Genomic DNA, 22,699 nt, shown 5'->3' on the forward strand with positions numbered 1-22,699 from the left:
CATTTAAATTGGTGTAGAAATTTGCAAATTGGAATTTGCCAAGGGCATTTGAGTGGGGTATAAAAGACTGGAGCAAGCATTTTCAGTGCTTAGATGGGTAAAGATTGGAATCCCTGGAGATCAAGCAATAGCTATAGTATCAGAGAAGGTCAGTATTATTGGAAATACATTTTCAGTTCAGGAAAATGTTAAGTTTTGTAAATGTTTAATGTTCTTGGATTGTCTGGAGAAGAAGAGAACACACTTCAAAAAATTTTGAGATTTTTTTTGTGTTCTTTTGATACATATATATTGTTTATCTTTGGTTTTATAGTGTGTGTCTTTTTTATTATTATATTTTAAATTTTATTCACTAAAATATTTGTGTATTTACTTATATATTACATCTGTGTATATTTATTAATGTTTGAATGAATAATGCTGTCTTTTTTTAACAAAAATATTGAAATTTTTGACTCAAAGTTCAGCTTTATTACTTTTATGCTGAAGCTCATGTATACCTATGGTATAAGGGCACAATGTAAATTTTCTTATTAAAGAAATATTTTACTAGGGAGGATTATTATTTGGGAACATTATAATCATGTTTTTTACTATGAATTTAACTTAAGTCTTTGTCAGCTATTGTGAGCACTATATTTTCATTATTAGATAAGTGTTGGATGTTTGAAAGAATTTAGATGGGGTGGTTCTGTTCAATTACAATATTCCCATGACTCTGGAGTCACTTGGAACCTTGCTCAGGATTCTTGCTTTCCTGATATTGGCTGTAGTGGTCAGCTTCATGATGCTAGTGTCTACTACAGTGGTCTTCATGGTCACTGGACTCGTGTAGTTGTTCCTGTATCTCACAAGATGAGCACCAAGTAAGTCTGAATGATGATAAGTATAAAATAATAGGTATTATAATAGTAGAAATTGTACTTCATCTAGATGTTTGTTGCATACAAGAGTTCATATATTAATTGCTGTTTCATTAAATATTTATCAAACTGATAAATTTATATTTTTATAGTGCCAGGAATGCTAGTGACGACCTACCATAGTGACAAAGATGATAGTTCACTTCAGGCAATAATACCCTATAATATGATCTTACAGACACATCAGTTTTATAGCAATATTACTCTGATCACCCCAATTATAGATAAATAATGTGAGATGTTACTTCTTGTAGCTAAATATGACTGAGCAACAAAATTAATCTAGTGTAGATTTTATTACTTGCATGTTTTCTAAACACTTTCATTCCAAATAAAACCACAGTGGCTCAGCAGTAAGTCTAAGGGCTTTTGATGCTAGAAATTTGGTTTCAATACACATGGTGGGCACAAAACACAGCCCATTATGTGGCTTTGTGATTAGCAATAAACAAACAGATCATTCCAAAGAGAACTGTTGAGGCTATCCAGAATTTTATCTGGCTTAAGCACATAGTTTCTTGTGCAAATTCATCAAATTTAAGTGTGAGTAATAAAGGCAATGAAAAACCCTGTAACTGCAATTGTTTTTCATAATCAATCTTTATTACGTTCAAAAGCTTAACATTTATCCTAAGAAAATAATGCTTTGGGATGAAAAATGTAAAAAATAAGATAAGGATAAATAGAAATTTATCTACTGAGTTATAAGTTATAATTTAGGTGAAGCTTATCCTAGACCATGGGTCCATAGTCTATGGATGATAAAAATACTCTGGATTTTCTGCTATTTACAAATGCAAAACATGTTTTGATAATTTAAAATGTATTTTGTTTACCATAATATCTATTAATTTTCATTTTTTTCAGTGAAATAGTCTGTTGGTAAATAGGAAATTACTGTATATTCACAAATAATTAACACATTTTTCATAGTGTTATTTTATTTTTTGGATTTATTAAATAGTTTTTTTTGTTGTTAAACATCTTAGACCATCTCACACTTGCAGTAAGAGGATTGACCATTAACAAACTTTAACAAACTTATCAGGCTACTGTAAAAAATGGGTTTCATTAACTAAATTTCCATCTGTGTAAAGTCTTGTGAAAGTTTGTCAATAGGAATATTTTTGGTTTTAGAGAAATGGATTTACTGTTTTATATACTTTCAATGTGGCTTATAGAATACTGAAGATAACCAGATTACTATTGTTATGTTAGTTATGATATTTACTCATCAAAAGTATATAGTTTACAGATACCTGTTCTTGAGCTAATCTGTAATATTTTACTTGCAGCCAAACGTTGCTGAGATGGATCCAGCTGTTAGATGGTATAAAAAATCCACCAATCTTTGCTCTTGATGAAATTTATGTGGGCTCACCATGTCCTGGTCACTGCCTAGGTCATGGACATTGCAATAATGGAAGGTGCAAATGTGATCCAGGCTATAAAGGTGCTGTAATTTTTATTGCCTGAAATACAAAAAAATAAGTAATTTTTTACAGGGTAACTAAGTCAAAAAGTACAAGTATCTAATTAAAAGTGGATAGTATTTTAATACCCCAAGTGCCTAACTTAGACAAACAAACTGTTTGAGTCTGCAAATTGTTGGATAGTTGTATAATTGCTGTTTTTTTTATGTAGTTCAACTTACAAAATTTCTTCATCATAAAATTATCTAAATGAAATCATATAATCAGCTTTACTACAGTCATGTGTAAAATATTTATCATTGCTTTCATTGTAATAAAATAAAAATGTATCTGCTCTTGAGACACTGTTGAAAAAAAGTCTTTTATCACCTAATATGTTTACATATTATGAATATTTTGTCTTGAAATATAGCATCTTATTGCATTAGATTCATGTGTTTGAAATCTTAATTTTAAATAGAAAGATAACCTCATCAAGGCAAAAGTTAGTAAGGATTTTACACAGGGTTAAGCAAAAGTAATTATATAGTTTTTTAATTTAGGATATAGTTTAATTTCTAAATGTTACCCTGAAACAAACAACAATTACACTGATTTCAGTTATCTTTATAATGTTTTTAGTTCCAACTGTATTTTACCAACTATGCCACCTATACCATACATAAAGTAACTTTAATCCAACCTTATATTAAATACTACAGTTATATACTTTTAAGATACTAGATATAAAACATGTAAACGCTACAAGAAGTTTATTAAACAGGTTTATTTTGAAACAGTATTATCAACAGTACAAAAGAGTTTTCTAATTCAAAGGATTTCTTTCTTTCAATAAAACTTTACTTTTAGAATTTCCTGTAATAAAGAGAATGAATTAGAGGAAGAAATTAGTACTTTCATGTCCAAAAATGCAATTTTTCAATCATTTAGGTAGCAACTGCACTGCTGCTAATCAAAATGAGCCAGGAATGTCAGATAGGTTTGATTCTGGTGGATTTAGTAAGGCCTGGGAACAAATTCATGGTGGACAGTTGGGCACAGGATGTGGAACTCTGTCTCTGGATCAGTCATTGTACTTCACTGGAAATGTAGCACGAGAAGCAAGGACAATAGATTTAGACACAAGAAGTATAAGGTACCCCTGTTTAGTATATGATTTCTGGTATTTTGCTATTCTTTTTGCTTCTTTGTGAATCTTGAACATCAATAAATTTAATGGATATATAGAATGTAGCTTTAACAACACATGGTGCTTGCATTTTCATAGATGTAACATTTTTTTTTAGTTAGATAATCTCTTGAATAAAAGAAATAAAACCAATTCCTTAACATGTAGCCAGTCATAAATTAAGAAAAAAAAAAGGCATTTAAAGAAGTTGACTTTCAATATTCACTTCATTGAATGACTAGCTCTTTGGGGAATCAAAAAGGAAAGTAACTAGTATATAGTTATGGTTGGAAAAAATTTAATAAGGTGTAATATGAACAGTTTTGTAGTATTTTCATGGTGAAAACTCACTATTTTCTTTGTGTGGCTTGTTGTGTTAAGCCTTTCAAACAAAAATAAGTTTAGTTATATATCACAATTTTATCTTATCCTTTGATTAAGGTTATAATTTATTTAAAAGTGTAAGAATAAAATGAAATATTTTTTTCTATTTTAACTTACTGTACAGCACTGTGCATTTTGTTATTCAAATTGGAAGTGACAAAAATCTACCTAGCTGCCGAGCTCCTCATCATCGTAGAGAAAATGTATATCTTGAGTATTCTGTGAATCATGGTCTAACTTGGCATTTGCTTCGAGAACTCGATCATCAGGTGTTTAGTCACACAGGTTCTACAGTAGTAGTAGACATACCTGAGGCTGCTAAGTTACCTGCAACAAGTTTCAGATGGCATCAGCCATTAAGAGACACACAAGGAAGTTAGTTACATCTTTTACTTGTTTGAATGATTGATTACTATTTTAATATTTCCAAAGTTATATGTTATCTACAGAGCAATTAAAATTCAGAATAAAAGAAATAACATTTAAACTTAGAATTTTTAAGTGAAAAATATTTCTGTTGATGTATTTTTTTAGTGAAACAATAAACTTGTAAATAGAAAGATGGTTTACTCTTTATTTATCTCTGTATTGATTGGTTTTATACATTTGAAGAAGTGATCACCATTCATGTATCCTTCAGATTGAACATTAGTAAAATAGACTTGTACAAAATACTGGATATAATATTCTTAAAACAAATTAAAATGTGCTGTCTTATAATTATGATCTATTCTGGATTTACTTTTCAAATGTACAAATATTTTTTCTCTAGAAAACAACAGATAACCTTCACTTTAATTTCCTTTTTCAGGTAAACCTCAAGCAGAATGGGCTTTAGATAATGTTCTCATTCATGCACACCAAAGTCGTAAAACAGGATTTCAGGATGGTTTCTCACCCATGCAGAAAGACAGTTGGTTGTCACAAAGCATGGAGTTCCTGAGTCTGCCTGTGAAGCTAAAGATACTGCTCTCATCTTTTCAAGTGACTTCAGTAAGTGATTCTTCTGTGTTTATTTTATGAACTTAAACTCTTGTAAAATTATATGAGATATTAAAGAGATGATTGATCAACTTTGTGGATGACCATATAGATCAATTGTGATTCTTGGTGATAAAATTAAAATCATTCTAATTCAAAAAAGTTTATCAACTAACAAAATGATTAGAAACACTTCTGAAGATTGTAGCATTAAATTTGTATTGTTGGTTATAATATTTAGGACCTGGCATGACCATGTGTATAGGGCACTCAACTCACAATCTGAAGGTCATGAGTTCGAATCCTCATTCCTGAACATGCTCATCCTATATGGTTGTTGTCTGGGCTGGCTACTTGGGTGTAAAAATTCTTGGCTGACTACAAACTAGTTGGGATTAAGGTCATTATGGAAAAGAAGATGAAGTTGGTTATAATATTTCCTGATCTGGTACCTGATGATGACAAAACCTTGTCAAAACATTGTACATTTGCTGTTATGTTAAACTTATGTTAAAGTTTTTCTTCATTACCCATTCAAGCCCTCTCCAGCCATTATTAGTCTCAAAGTGGGTTCCTCATCATCGAATTTGAAAAAAAAAAATACTGTGGGTAGAAAGTGAACACCAAAGTACAGAGGAAAAACAACTGAAAAAATACATTAGAATACAAATACTCATGTAATCCACAAGATACTCATAAGGCTTAAAGAAAGGAATAAACAGTACTAAATAAAGCGATTTTAAGAAGTGAATATGAATAGTAACTCATAGAGTTCAGGAAAAATAAATAGAAAATCTAAGGTTAAGTGATGGATATGAATGATAGTTCTGACATGGGTGAAAGTTTCTGGGATGGGTGAGAGAGTCTTGTAAAATTTATTGTGAAACAGATTTGTAATGACTAATTTAATTGTCTAATAAGCATTTGATTCAGAAAATGTTTTCTGTTCCTAACAGTATCTTGGACATCTTTCATAACGTCATATTCACCTCCATCATCATCAATTAGACATCGAAGCATGCAGAGTGTATAAGATTGTTCCCAGTCTCACAGTATTTTATTTTATCTTTATACAGTAAAATTATTAAGTAAAACTATTTTTATTGTATTTTTAGACTGGAAATGGTCTCAAAATATTTATTGTGCTCTATTAATTGTTGGTTTTATCTTTTAATACATCTTTGTGAAAATGTATAAAGGTGTTATCCTAACCTTAGCATAAATACCCATTTCATTCTCTAGCTGCTTGAAGTATATAGTGGTTGTACAGGAGGAATGTCCTCATTTCCAAATGAATATCTTTCTTGATTATGTTAAGTACTTATTGTTCAGGACAAGAGGATGGCTTTTGTCATTGACATTTGTGTTCATGGTTTCTCACCTGTTATGAGACATCACACTTTGCTTACTACATCTGGAGTAGAAGTTGTTGAAGGTATCTTTCTGGATGGTCCTGGAACCCTAAGTTGATCCATATTCTTTTGTTTTCCAATTACTTTAGGTATAAGGGATATCCCTGTCTTGTAAATTCTAAATCACCAAGCTAAAAACATCTTTAGATATGAGTCTATGAATGTTTTGTGTCAGAAAAGGTTGTGATACACCCATCCCAAAAGTGATCAATTTTTGGTGGCAACACACTACCTAAAAAATGTCAAACTATGACAAAATATAGTTCTGATACATGCCATTCTACCATGAGATTATATAGGCTGCGATTGTTACATTACTTGTTGATTTGCATATTCAAAATACTTTTAATATAACCACTCAACCCTCTGTATGTGTGTGTGTGTGTGTGTGGTGTATACAACATTTATTTAATGCATGTTGAATTTACCAAATGCCAAAGTAATACTATATTTACACAATAGTCTAAACTACAGAATGTTTTTTATATTCTAACAGTTGACAATCGTTATGCTGAAACCTGGGATTTTGACATAACTCCTGCTACCTTCCTCCAGTTTGATTTGGCCCTGGCGTGTAATCGTTATTCATCACCTTATGCAGTAAACTTAGAATACTCATTAGATAGAGGACGTACATGGTCACTAGTAGCAGAAGAATGTGTTCCATCTGATGTAGGATGTAGCAGCTACCACCAGAGTAGTACACTGCTCTCAGACCAATATGGAAACTGGACAAGATTAACTGTTCACCTCCCTCACCGAGCTATGTATGTTATACATTACTTTTAGGAATTAAGTGACTCTTCGTATGCATTGATAACATAAACTCATAACTGTACTGTCCTTCACATAGAATGAATAAATAATAAGTTTCACCTGCAGTACATTAAGATAATGTGATTCCCAATACTTTGCAAACATAGTGCTGGTTTTGATGATTTTCGGCATTGACTAAAATTTCCTGTTTTTATGTTAAATGTTTTGTACTTCCAAATTAGCCTCTGATAGCATACACATATATGAATGTTAGGAAAATAAACAGAACACATTGTGCTAACTGCTCTTAATCAAATCATCTACATGTCATGAAATCAATTCACTAGGGTGGCTAGTTAAATAACAGTACACAAACATTTTATTTGTTCCATGAATGTGTATATAAGAAAAATTTTAGAACCAGGTATCTATCAGAACTTAACTCTCAAATTAGGTTTCTGGTACTGTTCACTACCAGTAGGGTCCACATATACATTGTATTAAGTGACTTTGTATTTGTTATAACATTCAATGTAAAGTACAGACCAAAAAAACATTGGGTGAAACCACTCGTTTCCATTGTAAAATATATAGATGATGTCAGCAGTAGTTAGTGGGATTAAATGCAATATTGATGGTATACTTGTTTGCAGTTATTGTGTAACCAACAATGTGAAGGATCCACAAGTAATTTGGTGTTTAAACATTAATAAAAATCAGTTTAAAAAGCCGATCGATTTCATGTATCCTTTCAACAGTTCTAAGGTTAAAGCATATTAAGCTGACATGGATAACATTCTTTATTATTGTTATAGCTCAAAACTTTAAGAATTTAGGCGATTACAGCATTTTGCTAATGAGTTAACATTTTAGCTCAGTTGATAGAGCACTTGTAATGCTTTAAGAGGTAATCGCTTGGTCCAGTTCATAAGAGACAAAAATCTGGATTATCACAATGCTATGAAATTTGTTATACAGTATGAGCAAATATAATTTCATGTCTTAAATAATTATAACTCTGAATTTTTTTTATTTTAATAAAGAATTTGTTAGTTTCATATTAAGTATATCTTGTGTGACACTGGGGATAACAAAGGGAAGATTAAAACAACCTTAAGAAAACTAAATGTTTAATTGTAAAGTGATGCTGATTTAAGGAAAAGGATGTTTGCAAGCCAGAGACTGGGAACAGCCACATTTAGGACTGTGTTAAAAAAAAAGAGCAGTCTTTGTAAATGTATATAAAAAAGCACTGATTAATGGAGAGTTCTGAATTCTGCTTTCTCTATTTTTAAGTCTAGTGACTATTACTATTACTATATTCAACAAAATCAGACCCAATATTTACTCTGTTTGTTCAGTAGAAATCATTATCATTACATGAAAAACAAACTAGCATTTACAAAACTTGAAGTAATCATTATTATTGGCCCAGTGTGCATCTAAATCTTTCATTTCTTTAAAATTTTGATTTAAAGATTTGATTTATGGGTATTGTGGAAGGCAGATGTAACTGTGATATATATCATATATCATACTTTATTAGTATCTTTGCTACGTTAAAGTTTCTGAGTCACACAGATGTAGGACAATACGGATACTGTTATGTTATTTTGATTTGAAATGAATGGTCAAAAAGTGGGTAACAACATGCATTGTCTAGAGGAAGAATGAAGAAAAACACACTACAGAGTTGCTTTTTGTGTAATATACTTCTCACTAGTTATTCCTATAAAATGTTTATAGCAATTTGTTGCTGTTGCATAACAAAGTTTACAGTACTAAGACTGCAGACAATGCAACACTACATTTGAATAAAAGGATTGCTTACACACAATGCAACATTTGAATAGCAGATACTTTTAAACTTTCTTCTAATCAGTACAGCATTTATTTCTACATTGTTTAGAATGTTATTCATTAGTTTGACTGATAGAACTGTGATGTTCGTTAACTGCTCTGTTTATTCACTTCATCATGTGTGTTTCTGGGCTGTAAAACATGTAAATTAAAAAACTGAAGCATTCATAATGTGTCAAGATTTATGAAGAAATATGGCTAGTTTTCAGTTTGTTTTTTGAAACACTTGTCTAGAATCTAGGTAATGAATGCGTTAATATTATTTTATTGTAAATCTTGTAAGTAATTATTGTTTGTATTTGCTGAGAGTGTGAATTAAATACTTCTCAGTTTTGTTCTTTCACAGATCACCTACCACTAGATTTCGTTGGAAAGAAGCCTCTGACAAGCCCACTGGGCAAAAATGGGCTATTGATAATGTTTATTTGGGTGATGGCTGTCCTTGGATGTGTTCTGGACATGGGTATTGTAACCATGGGCGTTGTATGTAAGCATTATTTATGTTAAAATGCCCTTAGTAACTGCTTTATGTAATTTTCTGTAAATTTTGTAAAACAAATGAATTTTAATTTTTTATTGTTGGAACCTTGTTCGTGTAATTGGTTGATGATATATTTCTTATACTGATAGGTTCTGGTAACAAAAGGTACTTTTTTTTAACTTTACTTCTTTAGAATTTGTTTTTTGTTATGGATAGATCGTGTCAATATTGTATATTTTGAACATTGATTTGTTTCTTTCTTTATAGTATATAAAATAGTTATTTAAAATTTTGGTTCATTGAAAGCATTAAACAATTTGTTCAAGCAACTATATTTTTAAATGATAATGGAGTATGATCAGTAATTAATTTTCACTGAAGCATTAGTTATTCTCTCCCCTAGCATTATATAAAATTTACAGAATGTTTAGATTTGAAACTGTTTTTTAGTTTGAAGGCTTTATTTGTGATACATAGTTGACATCAAGTATTATTATTATAAAGTAAGAACCATTTTCTTTCAATTTCAGCTGTGATCCAGGATTTAAAAGCCCATACTGTGTTCCAAGTTATCCACGACAATGTGATCTAAAAGACACCTTTGATTATCCATTACTTAACTCAACACTTTGGCCTGAAGTGTATGGAGCAGAAATTAGCACAAGATGTGGTGTTGTGGTCAGTGGTACAGCACTGACGTTCTATAAGGTAATTTGGTTGATTATATAGAAATGACTCTTTTTACATGCCATTTTTTGATTGTTCAGTAATGTAAAACTGCCTTTAAATGGATATTTGTTTGATTAGTGATCCAGAACTGACTTTTTTGTAGGGTATTTTTGGTTGGTCAGTGACATATAACTGTTATTTGATAGGATATATTTAGTTGAACTGCAATATTTAACAGACTTTCTTATAGGGACATTTGATAACTGATATACAACTGACATTTTTGTAGGGTATAATTATTTGATCTGTAATGTCAAACTGACTTTCTAATAGGGATTTCTGTTTGGTTAATGACTCTTGCTAGGACATGTTTGATTAATTATTGATGTAGAACTGTATTTAATATAGTGTGTTTGGTTATTCAGTGATACAGAGCAGACTGTCTGTAGGGTATATGTTACTGGCCAGTGATATATAACTGAATGTTCTGTAAGTTACTTATGATTTGTTAATGGTACAAAACTGATTTTTATAGGATATGTTTTGTTAATCAGGGATATAGAACTGACATTTTATTGGGTGTATTTTATTAGTTAATGCAAAATAACTGAGATTTTATAAGTTTTTTTTTCAGTCTACTTAGTTTAACAAAATATGATTGTTCACCTAATTCTATATGATTTTTTTTAGAAAAGTGTAAAGCAATATTTCTGAATACAAATAAGATTTGTATTTCCTATCTGCATAAAGAATTACTTAAGCAAATTGTCTTAATATTTAATATAATCATATTTGGCATATTTTGTACCTATTTATTTATTTTTTGGCAACTGACTGTGTCACTCAGTTAACTATTTATTAGGACACATATCTTAATAACTTCAAAGAAGCAGGAAATAATTAAATTTTTAGACCAAAATCTAATTTCAAGAAAAGTGTCCCATCATCAATTCCTAGCAGCTATCTGCAAATCCTGTACTATGTAAATAAGTTAAAATTTTGCTAAAATTTTCATCACTCTAACAATTTACACAATGTTTAGATTGAATTATTTTCTTTATACTCTTCAGTTCATGTGGTTTATTCAACCAGGACATTTTTTCACATATGCAATGAGTTTCAAGTTAAACTTTATTTATTTCATATCAAGGGAATTTCAATTATTTCACCACTTTTTTATTGTAACAAATCATTGAAACAATAACTTGGTGTTATTAAATAACAACTAAAATTTGTCTGTAATGGGTCACATACCAGTGATTTTTAGGTGTTATAACATTCAACTTAATAACCTGAGAACTTGTGGAAGTTAGACCTTCCAAAAGTGCACAGCTTATCATGATTGCTGTATTCATTCCTTTTTATGCTATAGATGTGTGGCTCATAGAAGGGCTTTGAGTTTTTTGTTTTTTTCTTAAAGTACAAATTTTTAACTCGTAGCTCCATCATCTCTTGACTAATTTGAGATCTAATTACAGTTTTTGTCTCAGGAGGTCAAACCCTGATAGATTAATGTATTCTAATCCTGCCTAAAAGAATTTCAATTTGAGGGTAGCCTGGTATAGATTCTAATGTGTAATGAAATCTAATCAGGTATACGCTTGGTATTGCTGGCAAACAAATATATAGCTAATGAAAAGGGAAACAAAGGTCGCATAGATTAATTTACTCTAATCCTGCCTAAACGAATTTCAAGTGCCATGGCTATTGAGAATTCCCTCTTGTTTTAATTCTACAGATTTTTGTAGTATCATGAAAGTTTTATAACAAAAGTGCCTTTTGCATATATGTTGTGCAACTAATGTATATTCCACTCTCCTATAATCTATGTTTCATATTTACAGGCTTCTAAAATTTTTTAAGGCTCTTACTCAAAATGTATTGAATATGAACAAGGTAATGTGCTAAGTTCAACCGTCGGTCTGACTTTCTGTAGCAGCATCTTAAGGTGGAACTATATACTTTTTTATGGAATGGTTGTATTATGTCATATTTTGTGTTGTGTGTATGTAGTATTTCTCTATGAGTGTCACACAGAGTAGAAAGTACTTCCAGGCACTTGTGATCTAATTTTCTGTTTGGTAAGCTACAGAGAGAGATAATATGAACTCTAAATGCAGTTTGGCAATTTCAAACAAATATGCTTTTGACTTGGAAGAGCCAGTACCTGTTTGTGAAATGTTGTCCTTGTTTCATGGTCACTTAACTTAATATTTTCTGAACATGCATGTTTAATTTTTATTTCATTTCAAGCAAAATCTGTTTTCACTTTATATGCTATTTGAATAAAGTTTTTCCTCATCCAATTTTTGATTCAATAGAGATTACTTTTTCAACTTTAATCTCACTTCAATAGTCCTGCCCAGTAATCATTCTTTTGTTTGTATTCAGTCAGTTGTTTTTGTTTAACTTACACCATGTCTTGTCTCTTATCTTCTACCATCAAAAAAATACAAAAAGAACTACAGTTAACCTTCAGTTATTGCAAAGATCAAATCAAACATTTCTTATATCTGCAAAGTTCAAGTAACTCTGTGCTTAACTTATCTTTGGAATGCAACACATAAAAGGAATTATTTTGGCTATTGATTTGAATTGGTGTTTACAAACGCTTCTAGATTTGTACATTTATAAATTATATTTTGTAATCAACATAATGGATTTTAGATTTTTTGTAACAGCAAGACTAGTATGTTGTTTAGTCTGTGACCAACTAATGTTTTTATGTATATAGGACAGCTTAAGAATGATTGTTACATCTGACCTGGATCTAACAACAGTACAGTTTGTTCAGTTCACTGTGAGGTTTGGTTGTCGTGGTGCTCTTCCTTCTGAAATTACTAGAGCTCATGGTCTGCTTCTACAATATTCAAACAATGGTGGAGTTACTTGGCATTTGCTGAAGGTTAGTATATTGAACTTGCCATTTTGAGAACTATTGTTAACTTGTAAAGACTACAGAAATGTACTCTTACACCTCATATATTTTATTTAACATTCACTTCATATGTTATTTAATTAAGTTTCCTTCACATTAAATTCAGTTGTTTATTTTTCTTCTTATATTATTTCTTTAAATCATAATATTTTTAGTTGTTATGCAGAGGTTGAGTGTGCTATATTAAAACTATTTTGAGTCTTACCATGTTCTTATAGTCCATGTTGGCACATCAGGTCATACTTTGTTTGATAGCCATGTGTCATGTTTTAATATGGGCTGAGATTAGGTGTCTGTGACTTGTTGGTGATAAATTGCAACAATAAAAAAAAAAGCACACAATCCATTTGTTTTAAAATAATATATTTAAAACAAGTCAAACATATGTACAAAAATTCTTTACACTATTGGTTATCACAGTTGTATCCAGAGCTTTAAATAATTGTCTTTTTTTCATCAGAGTCCACACAGGTGGGTTCAATTACTATAGAACACCCTTTTACAAGACAAATTATTCTCTTCTACTCTGTTATTACAATACAAGGCTGTGATACCCACTTTAAAATCACCACTATAATTGTTTATTACCACAGATGTATCCAGAGCTTTATATGATTGTCTCCTTTTTGTCAGAGTCCACACAGGTGGGTTCAATTACTGTAGAACACCCTTTGTCAAGGCAAATTATTTTCCTCTATCCCTGTTATTGCAATACAAGCTGTTAAACTCACTTTAGAAATCACCAATTACAGCTAAACTTGCAAGCAGTCTAACTTACTATGAGACATTATGATGTAACAACACTCACTTAAAGCAGTGAGAAAAATTCAGAAGGTCTGAGTAATATGACGTTAATTCACAACAGTTTAACTACACAACAAATGAATCGTAAACACTCGCACAATATAAACTAAATAATACTCTCATATAGTGTACGTTTCTTTCTGGATGGCCTGGTGCCTCAAGTTCATCCTTATTCCTTTGTTTACTAATCTTGTTAAGTACAAAGGATATCTCTGTCTTTTAAATTCTAAATACCTGATCTACTCACATCTTTATGATCTGAGTGTATAAGTACGTTACATTAAAATAGAGCTGCTACATACCCTTCCCAAATCTGATCTACTCCCATCTTTATGATCTGAGTGTATGGGTACGTTGCATCAAAAAATAGCTGCTACACACCCTTTCCAAATCTGATCTACTCACTTCTTTATGATCTGAGTGTATGAGTATGTTACATCACAAAATAGCTGATACATACCCTTCCCAAAAGCAGTCAATTTTTGGTAGTGATACACTATCTATCTAATGCTAAAAAAATGCCAAAATGTAGCTGTGATGCATGCCATTCCATTATGATTTTATATTGACTATGGTTGTTTTGCGACTTGCTGATTTGCACATTCAAAATCATTTTTAATGTAACATATGTAATTTTCTGTAGTTCTTATCAGGTTTGTATGTCAGACAGTACAAATGGAAGTAAACTTGAAACAGTATTTGTTGTAAACTGTTAAGTACATATTTAAATATATGCATAATGATTCACTCTATAAATAATGACAAAATTTTATTTCATACTTTAATATTTTGATTTTTTTTCTCATGTAGGAAATTCACTTTATGGCTGAAACTGGACCAACTTTCTTTGTCATCCCTCTGGAAGATCCTGGTGTGCACACTAACTCCACAAGACTGAGATTGTGGCAGCCTCGACATGAAGGTTAGTGTACAGTTTCTTTATAAAGAAAGAAACACCATTTTATATTCTATATACCAACCATGTCATATTATAACCCAAATGTACATAAATGGTTGAGGATGTGGACAATAGATATCACATCTCAGTGTAGTCTGTATTTAGTATAATTAAATTTTTTCACCATTCTCTGTACTTTATCAGTCTAACCAGTTTGTTAAAATGCAGGTGCAATATTATGAATCCACATGCATGTAGACTTACGTTGTTTATGCAGAGTGTTCTTGTGTTAGGACCAAGAACTGAGTAGCCATAAGATACTAGTTTAAGGTTATATACTGGATGTGGAAGGACCATTCCCTTAAACTTTCCAATTGTTGTCTTTACACAATGAGCAATATGACACCTAACAATTTCTACATAGACTGGGAGCAAGATTTCACAGTGATTTTCATTTTTGGTAAATAAAAGTTTGATTACAGCATGTTGTTTAAAGCCAGTGTTAATCCTAGTTATTATTGTAATTAATGACCATCACTTGAATTAAAAGTCTAATGATCCATTTTTGTAACTGATCAGTTATAGAGAGAGAATATGGGTTGTGAGAGCAGTTTTGGCAATTTCAAAGAAACCTCATTCCAGCTATGAAGGAGTCAAGATGTGAAGTCTTGGCTGTGTATCTTCTAGTGATCATTGAGCTACTAAATGTGCATTTATTAACTTTCTCTTAGCCATATTAATAATTTCTAAATTAGATTATTAAAACCAAGATTATTTACTTTTATATAAATACGGTTTCCATCTTCGATATATTTAAGTTTAACGAGTTCAGTTTCTTCAACTTCAGCAATAGTAATTCCATCCACCCTATACAACTGGCCTTTGTTCCAGACATCATCCTATTCTTGTGAATAAAGTTTTAATTTATACTGTCTTTGCATCAAGTCTTGTCTCTTTCGTTCAACCAACAACAAATCACTACTGCACCTATCTTCCTATGTACTAGATCTTTAAATCTCTTGTTATGATGATCAAGTAACTATGTATTCTGCCTGTCTGTTACAAACCATGGAATACCAGAATACCACAATTACTTCAATCAAGATAAACTTTGGTGCCAATGACCAAGATCCAGTTATTATTGAAGTGATATTTCATTTGTTTCATTGATTTATCCAGATTATTTCTATCTTATGCTCTTTGTGAGATACCATTTGAGAGATGTCTTTGTGTCCTGGCAGAACCCTTGGCAAACTTATTGATCTGAGTGTGAGATCAAACCCCTGAATGACTCAGAAAAGTTTTCTGTCAAGCCAAGAGTGCTCTTCACCACTTCAACAAGCATTACAGAGTTTCATTCTTTGGACATCCAGTGAGACAACTCAATCGTTGTCCTGGTTCTTAAAAGATTATTGATAAAATCATCCATACTCTTGAAGATCAGCTAAAAAAAAGATGCTAAATTATAAATCTTAACCCAGATTTATATTTTATATAAATTGCTGTTCTGTCACACTTTTAATTTTTTTTCTTCATAGCTTCCTGATGTTGGAAGTTGCAAATTCTGAAACATTTGATTGAAGAAATGTTTGTTCCTATAGCCATGGTGTTTTTGTTTAATATTAAACTAGATTCACACCTGATGAATCTAAAGCAGCTTATCATGCTTAACATTTTGCTTTTATTATTGGCCAAATCTATTGAACTTTCCAAATAATTCTTATAGGTTATTTTACAGACATTTTGTATCCATTGATTGAAACTACAATTTCTCACTGTTTCATGTTTTTTGTTTTATTCAAGTAATACCATATATTTCACTCTCCTATAGTATATATATATATAGATTTGTAATTTGGAACATGTCAAAGTTTTTCCTAATGCAGCTGTTTCTGTAGCAGGATTTGGTCCAAGAATTTGTGTACTCTTTCATTGATTAGTTTTATCATATACTCCATTATCTTTTGTATATGGGACTATTTTATGGTTTTTATATGGACCAGAGATAGCTCCAGATACTTGTGATCCAATTTGCTGTGAAGTCTTGTCTGTGGTATTTCTAGATTACTATTCTAATCATGTTCATCCTTTAGTTAAACAGCCAAACCATATTTGTTTAGTTGACTTTTAAGTGAAGTTTATTTGCATTTTTCTGTTTAAATACTGTTTCTTTTATTTACCTTTAGTTCATTCTTCTTTAGGCCATTACAATGCAATAGTTTCTAGGTCAACCATTATGTAGCTCATTCCTCTATTTCATTTGTCAATAAAACATTTGTTTTTCATTCATCTTCAAACCAAGTCTTGTCTTTTTCCTTCTACTTGTAACAAATTACTACACATGTCTTTCTAAGAACTAGGTTCATAACCTTTAATTGTTGCAAAGATCAGACATTAGTGTGCTTGGTCTATCCTTGTTGGGGCAAAGTTTGGCCTAGTGGTTGCTATGGATCAAGAGGTCCAAAGTTCAAGATGTGATGTTACTAGACATGCTTTCATCTGTGGGTACATTAAAAAAGTGACAGTAAGTTCTATTATTTGTTTCAACAAAGCCCCCGTGATTGCAATTGCTGGTGTCTGCTCTTCCTCTGATTAGTAGCTCAAAATTAAGAACAGCTGTACCCGAACCTAAGGAGTCAATGACTTGGCTGTGTTTAGCCCAAATATACATAAGGTTCCATTCAGGTTGAAAAATCTGACTCCAATTTATTTTTAGAATATCATATTATTAAAAAAAAAAACTTTCAGTGATCTTGTTCAAAAAGTAATTTAAACTTTTGATGGTATCTGAAAAATACTTGTTACAATAGATAGAAATTATGTTTCATTTCATATTTGAAAGTCAACAGTAACTGGGTCATGCATACTTTAATTTGCCATGTGACATTTAATGTTTACTATTTTCTCTCTCTTTTTTTTTTCTATTTTGGTCCCCAAGAAAGTGTTGCATGCTAAAAAGCTTCAGGTTCTTTTTTCTTATTTTGTTACCATTTGTAAACATTTACTACAGTATATTAAGTAAATTTATGTTTTTGTCTCTTACAGTACTTAATGTAAAGAATAGACCAGAAACATTGGTAGGAATCTCTCATTTTGTATGTAAGAAACATTGGGTATCTTGATATTGGTGGTATTTTTTTGTTTTATTTGTATGTTCTTAAGGGCCTTGTAACCAATGAATTCATGAGCCCACAAATAGTTTGGAGCATTCAAAGGTTCAGGAAAAATGTATTTATAGAGGAGGTTGTGTCCATATGAACCATGACGATAATTTTAGGGTTAAAAATACTGTTTGGGTTCCTATTGTGATTGTAATAAAAATTTAGATTGTATAATCGAAATTGAACTGTTTTATTTATGAATATATAAATTCTGTGTCACTGTCAATGAATGTTTGTTTTCTTTGTCAGGTTTTGGAAAGTCAGAATGGGTTATTGATGATTTCATCATTGGAGGCATGACTATAAATCCAAACATTTTGTATGACCCTCTTGACACAGAACCACAGCATGATGCCTGGTTGACATGGCCTGGAGGCAGAATAGACTCTTTCTGTTCAGGGTAATCATTTTTCTGCATAAACATTTGAAAAGTGTTAAAAGAACACAAACAAAATTAGATACAACTGTAACTCTACTTTACATCTACTCTATATTAAATAAAGTACACCTAAATTATAAACTAGATAAACTTTATTGCTTACTCTCAATGTGTAAGTAAATGAATACTTCTAGTTCATTGTGACTTTTCAAGTTTTCTTAGACTATATAAGGCATAATTCTATGAATAAAATATCTACATATATATTTATGTAAAAAAAAGTATCTTCACTTACAAAGATTAAGAAAAATCCAAAGGTAAAACCAGGTTTAATGCAGTTTAATTCATGCATGAAATAAAGTTTGAATAAAACCAAAATGCAGTACAACTATTTAATGCCCATTTGAAATCATTAAGATTTAAAATCCAATTATTTTTTGTTTGTGCTTTACCAGAACTAAATATTTTATTAAGTACACATATATATACATGTAAATAAATTGCATATAAATGTATTGTTCTATAAATAATTGTACTGTGTTTATGAAAATAAATCAGGGAAGTAATGAACAAAACAAATTAAGTGCAAAGGACAAATATGTCATTGTAGAAAGGTTTATAACAAAAAAATTATATTATATCATGTTATAGCAACATTTATGAAGAATGATAGTAAACACAAATCCTTTGGTATCTGTGGGGAAGCTGTTAATGGTTGAAAAGTGAACAATATAATATTATTTCTTTAATACACATCATTATGAGTGTAAATACATGTGTTAAGGTAGCCCATAAACAGTTGAACATTTACGGGTGCCTGTATGTGCACAGTTTATGTACTTTATTGCCTTAAAAAAAGTGAATAACCTTCCAAGTTTGGTAGGTTTCTGACTAAGTGCCTTTAAAAACTTAAAACTGGGACAGCTCAGGATTTTTAAAAGAAAAGAAATACAGGTTTTGAAGAATATTATCACACAAATTTCCTGAAATCACTATAACTCAGTGACAAGTGGGGAATCACATGATAGATTTACTTTTAGTATTTTAAACAGCTTGTTTTCTGAATAATTTAAAAGATTAAATTATTAGCATCAATGCTCCATATTATTCAAATCCTATATAAACTTAGGTTCACAGTTGTAAATAAAAGTCAATTAAAAACACCATACATATAAAATAAAGGATTATTTAAAAGTCACACCACTTATGGGAGTATATGGATAATGATAAACTGTATCCTAATAGGTGTTCTTCAGATTCCCAACAATTGCAGAGATTTATATCTTCAATGAAAAACATACATCTTTAGCTAATTTGCAAGATGTTTCTGTATCTATTTAAGAGTTTTAAATTATTTTATACAAGAATAATTTTGTTTTAATTTGGTACCAGCTATATCTTTGTTGTTGTCAACATTTCATAGGCTAATAATGTACTTATTTTAAAATGATGGGATTAGTTTTTAATATTTGAATTTCAGATATTGATACTATAAACATTATAAGACACAGGAAAGGATAGCTTATATTAACATAACATAATATTTTGGGACAACATGGGACCTAATGGTCCATCTAAGTTGTTGAAAATTGAGTATCGTGAGGTTTTATCAAATCAGTTCAATTATAATTATTTCTTTAACTTTATTCAAAATTGGAAGAATTTGAAAACTTAAACTTGGAGTCTTGAATGTTTCCTTTAAATTAAAAATGTTATTATTAAACTCAGTATTTTTCTTAATGGGCAAACTGGGAAGGATTATATTAAGTAAAGTGTGAGGAAAGGTGGAGGGAAATCATGGTTATGCAAAGTAGACTACCATGACAACCCAGTTTTGTCTTGTTTTGTTTTAATTAGCTTCCAAAAGATTGTCACAATACAACAATAATAAATAAGGAAATGAGAATGTTAGATATAAAGAGGTTAGCTTTTGTTTAAAAAAAGTAAAGTTAAAAGGGAAACTATAATGGGTATAGATAAAACAAAATAAGGATATTCTATAAAAATCTTTTTCAAAAAAATATTTTGAATTGGAAGAACTAAAAAGATAAAAATGAACATGGATAATTATCATAAATAAATAATAAGTTTTTAAGGAAAATTATGGGTAAAAATATAGAACTTAAATTACACATGAGGAAGAAAAAAGTTTTGTATTTGTCACACAGAGAACTAATTAAGGGCAAAGATCACTGATCCAAGGACTTAGGATTATTTCACAAAGCATGGCCAGGTGGTTAGGATGCTTGACTCACAATCTGTGGGTCGTTGGTTCGAATCCCTGTCCCACCAAACATGCTCACCCTTTCAGCCATGGGGCATTATTATGTTATGGTGAATCCCACTATTCGTTGGTAAAAGAGTAATCCAAGACTTGGCAGTGGGTAGTGACTTTCACTGCTAAATTAGGGACAGCTAGCACAGATAGCCCTCGTGTAGCTTTGTGCAAAATTCGAAACAAACCAAACCAAATTATTCCACAAGGATGAATGGTATTAAAAATAGCAATCCAATAGGCTTCTTTCATTTCTCTTTCAGCTTTAGTTTTGAAACTTGGTATAGAAGACACACTGAGAATCTAAGGCAAACTATGAATCCAGAGTTTATAACGATATCAAAATTAACACATCAGATTGAAAAAGCTAACAACACTCATTGAAAAACCATCCTTAATACTTTATAAAAATGGAAACAGAATTCCAGTTGTTATTACCTATCACTTTAAACTCACAAAGGTTTCACCTTTTCAGAAAAACGTTTCCAGCTATTGAATCTGGACGATTTCCTAAGACAGATGTTCCCTTACATTCCCATTTTCTTTTCTGGAAGAGCAAAAATTTTAAACTTATCTTTGTTTATGTAAAAGTGAATTAAAACCCACCACAGAATGGGTGTCATCCATGTATTAAAACCTGTGAATCCATAGAAGTTTCCAACCCTTTTTCTGACAAAAATGACCAAAAACATTTTAAAATTACTTGCACAACACAAAAAACAACTTACTTCATACAGTGTGAAAAATAGAATCACCAGTATGTAAGACTGACTCAAATGACTCGAAAGAGCATTTCAAAAATTATAAATCTTCTATTAACACACAAAAAAATCTCCCTGTTGCCCAACACTTCAGCCAACCTGGTTATTCTATTAATACTGCAATTTTCATAGCTGGTTTCAAAACTAACATTGGTAGGAAATTAAAGAATTGGATTTGGTACTTTAAATATCATTTATTCTTGTGGAATAAACTTAGATCCTTGAATTAATGATTTTCAACCCTTAATTAGTTCCTTCTTCAACAATTACAAAAACAAATTCTTTCATTTGTTGTGTTTTTCTTTTCACCTCTTACCTTTCTTGATATTTATCATTTATTTATAAAAAATTTTCATGTTTGTTTTTCATATTATTTAGTTCTTTCTACTTAAACAGTTTTTGGCTAATTGATTTCCATATCATATCTTTATTTACTTTACCAAAACCTGTTATAATTTCCCTTTTAAGCTCGGTTTTTTTTAAGAAAACCTTTCTCACCTTTTTATATCTAACATTTTCACTCTCCAATTTAGTGCTGTCATATTGCACAACAGAAATTAGTCATACCTGTAACAATCTTTTTGAAAACTAATCAAAACAGTTCTAGGTTGTGTTCGTAGTCTACTTTGTGTAACCATGATGTCACTCCACCATTTCTCAGACTTTACTTAATTTACTCATTCCCAGTTTGCCCTTGATGAAGAAAGGTCTACCTTTTGAAAACACTTTGATTATAGGGTGTCTTATTTTTGTCATATTTTAGTCAGACCTTTTACATTTCATTCAGTTTTGCTTTAATTAATTCCAAATTCTATTTCCTCAGCAAAGAACAACGAAAATCAATGGTGTTTGGATCAAATGAAGGAGAACAGGGATTGTACACTAGAGACATGGAAGTCACACAAGACACAGTGATACAGTTTGATGTGAGTGAGTTAGCTGATTAGTGAATAGGTTATAAATAACTTTAGAAAGGAATATGTTGAAAATAATGAGTGTTTGGATAGCTACTCAATGTAACATCATGATGTGAATAATTTTTTTCCCTTTTTTATAAGAAAGCAGGTACTGGATCAAAGAAGGTATGCATGAATGAACTAAAAGGAATACATTGATGTTGATTATTTTTGTTTTGTCACTGGTACTCAATGTGAGTGTGGGGTACTTAGAAATATGAAGAGACATATGTACCCATTACTGACACAGAAATGACTATAAAAATTGTCCTTTAGACACCAAGTTTCTGTTACTAGTAGTGTGGTATTTTCACATTGAATTGATTTTCCTAAGAGTGACAAGATAGCTCCACAAAATAATGGCTGATTTGGACAAGATATTTGCTACAAAGTAATTTTGAGTTCACTGTGTGAGTTTGTGAGAAGGAAATACAGAGACTAAAGACAGTTGTACAACAAT

The 22,699-nt window shown here is 30.8% G+C and overlaps 1 protein-coding gene across 1 annotated transcript in view; it reads left to right on the forward strand.

Annotated features, from left to right (window-relative positions):
• LOC106457203 (reelin-like) overlaps window positions 1-22,699 on the forward strand; it is a 134,478-nt gene that overhangs the window by 50,367 nt on the left and 61,412 nt on the right. Inside the window, 13 exon segments of the mRNA XM_022383037.1 lie at window positions 652-866; window positions 2,219-2,376; window positions 3,287-3,491; window positions 4,033-4,283; window positions 4,732-4,824; window positions 4,827-4,901; window positions 6,798-7,068; window positions 9,264-9,404; window positions 9,929-10,106; window positions 12,802-12,972; window positions 14,620-14,731; window positions 18,118-18,268; window positions 22,107-22,209. Coding sequence (XP_022238745.1) covers window positions 652-866; window positions 2,219-2,376; window positions 3,287-3,491; window positions 4,033-4,283; window positions 4,732-4,824; window positions 4,827-4,901; window positions 6,798-7,068; window positions 9,264-9,404; window positions 9,929-10,106; window positions 12,802-12,972; window positions 14,620-14,731; window positions 18,118-18,268; window positions 22,107-22,209 — 2,124 coding nt within the window.

This window comes from Limulus polyphemus, unplaced genomic scaffold (genome assembly GCF_000517525.1).
Source record: "Limulus polyphemus unplaced genomic scaffold, Limulus_polyphemus-2.1.2 Scaffold302, whole genome shotgun sequence".
NCBI lineage: Eukaryota > Metazoa > Arthropoda > Merostomata > Xiphosura > Limulidae > Limulus > Limulus polyphemus.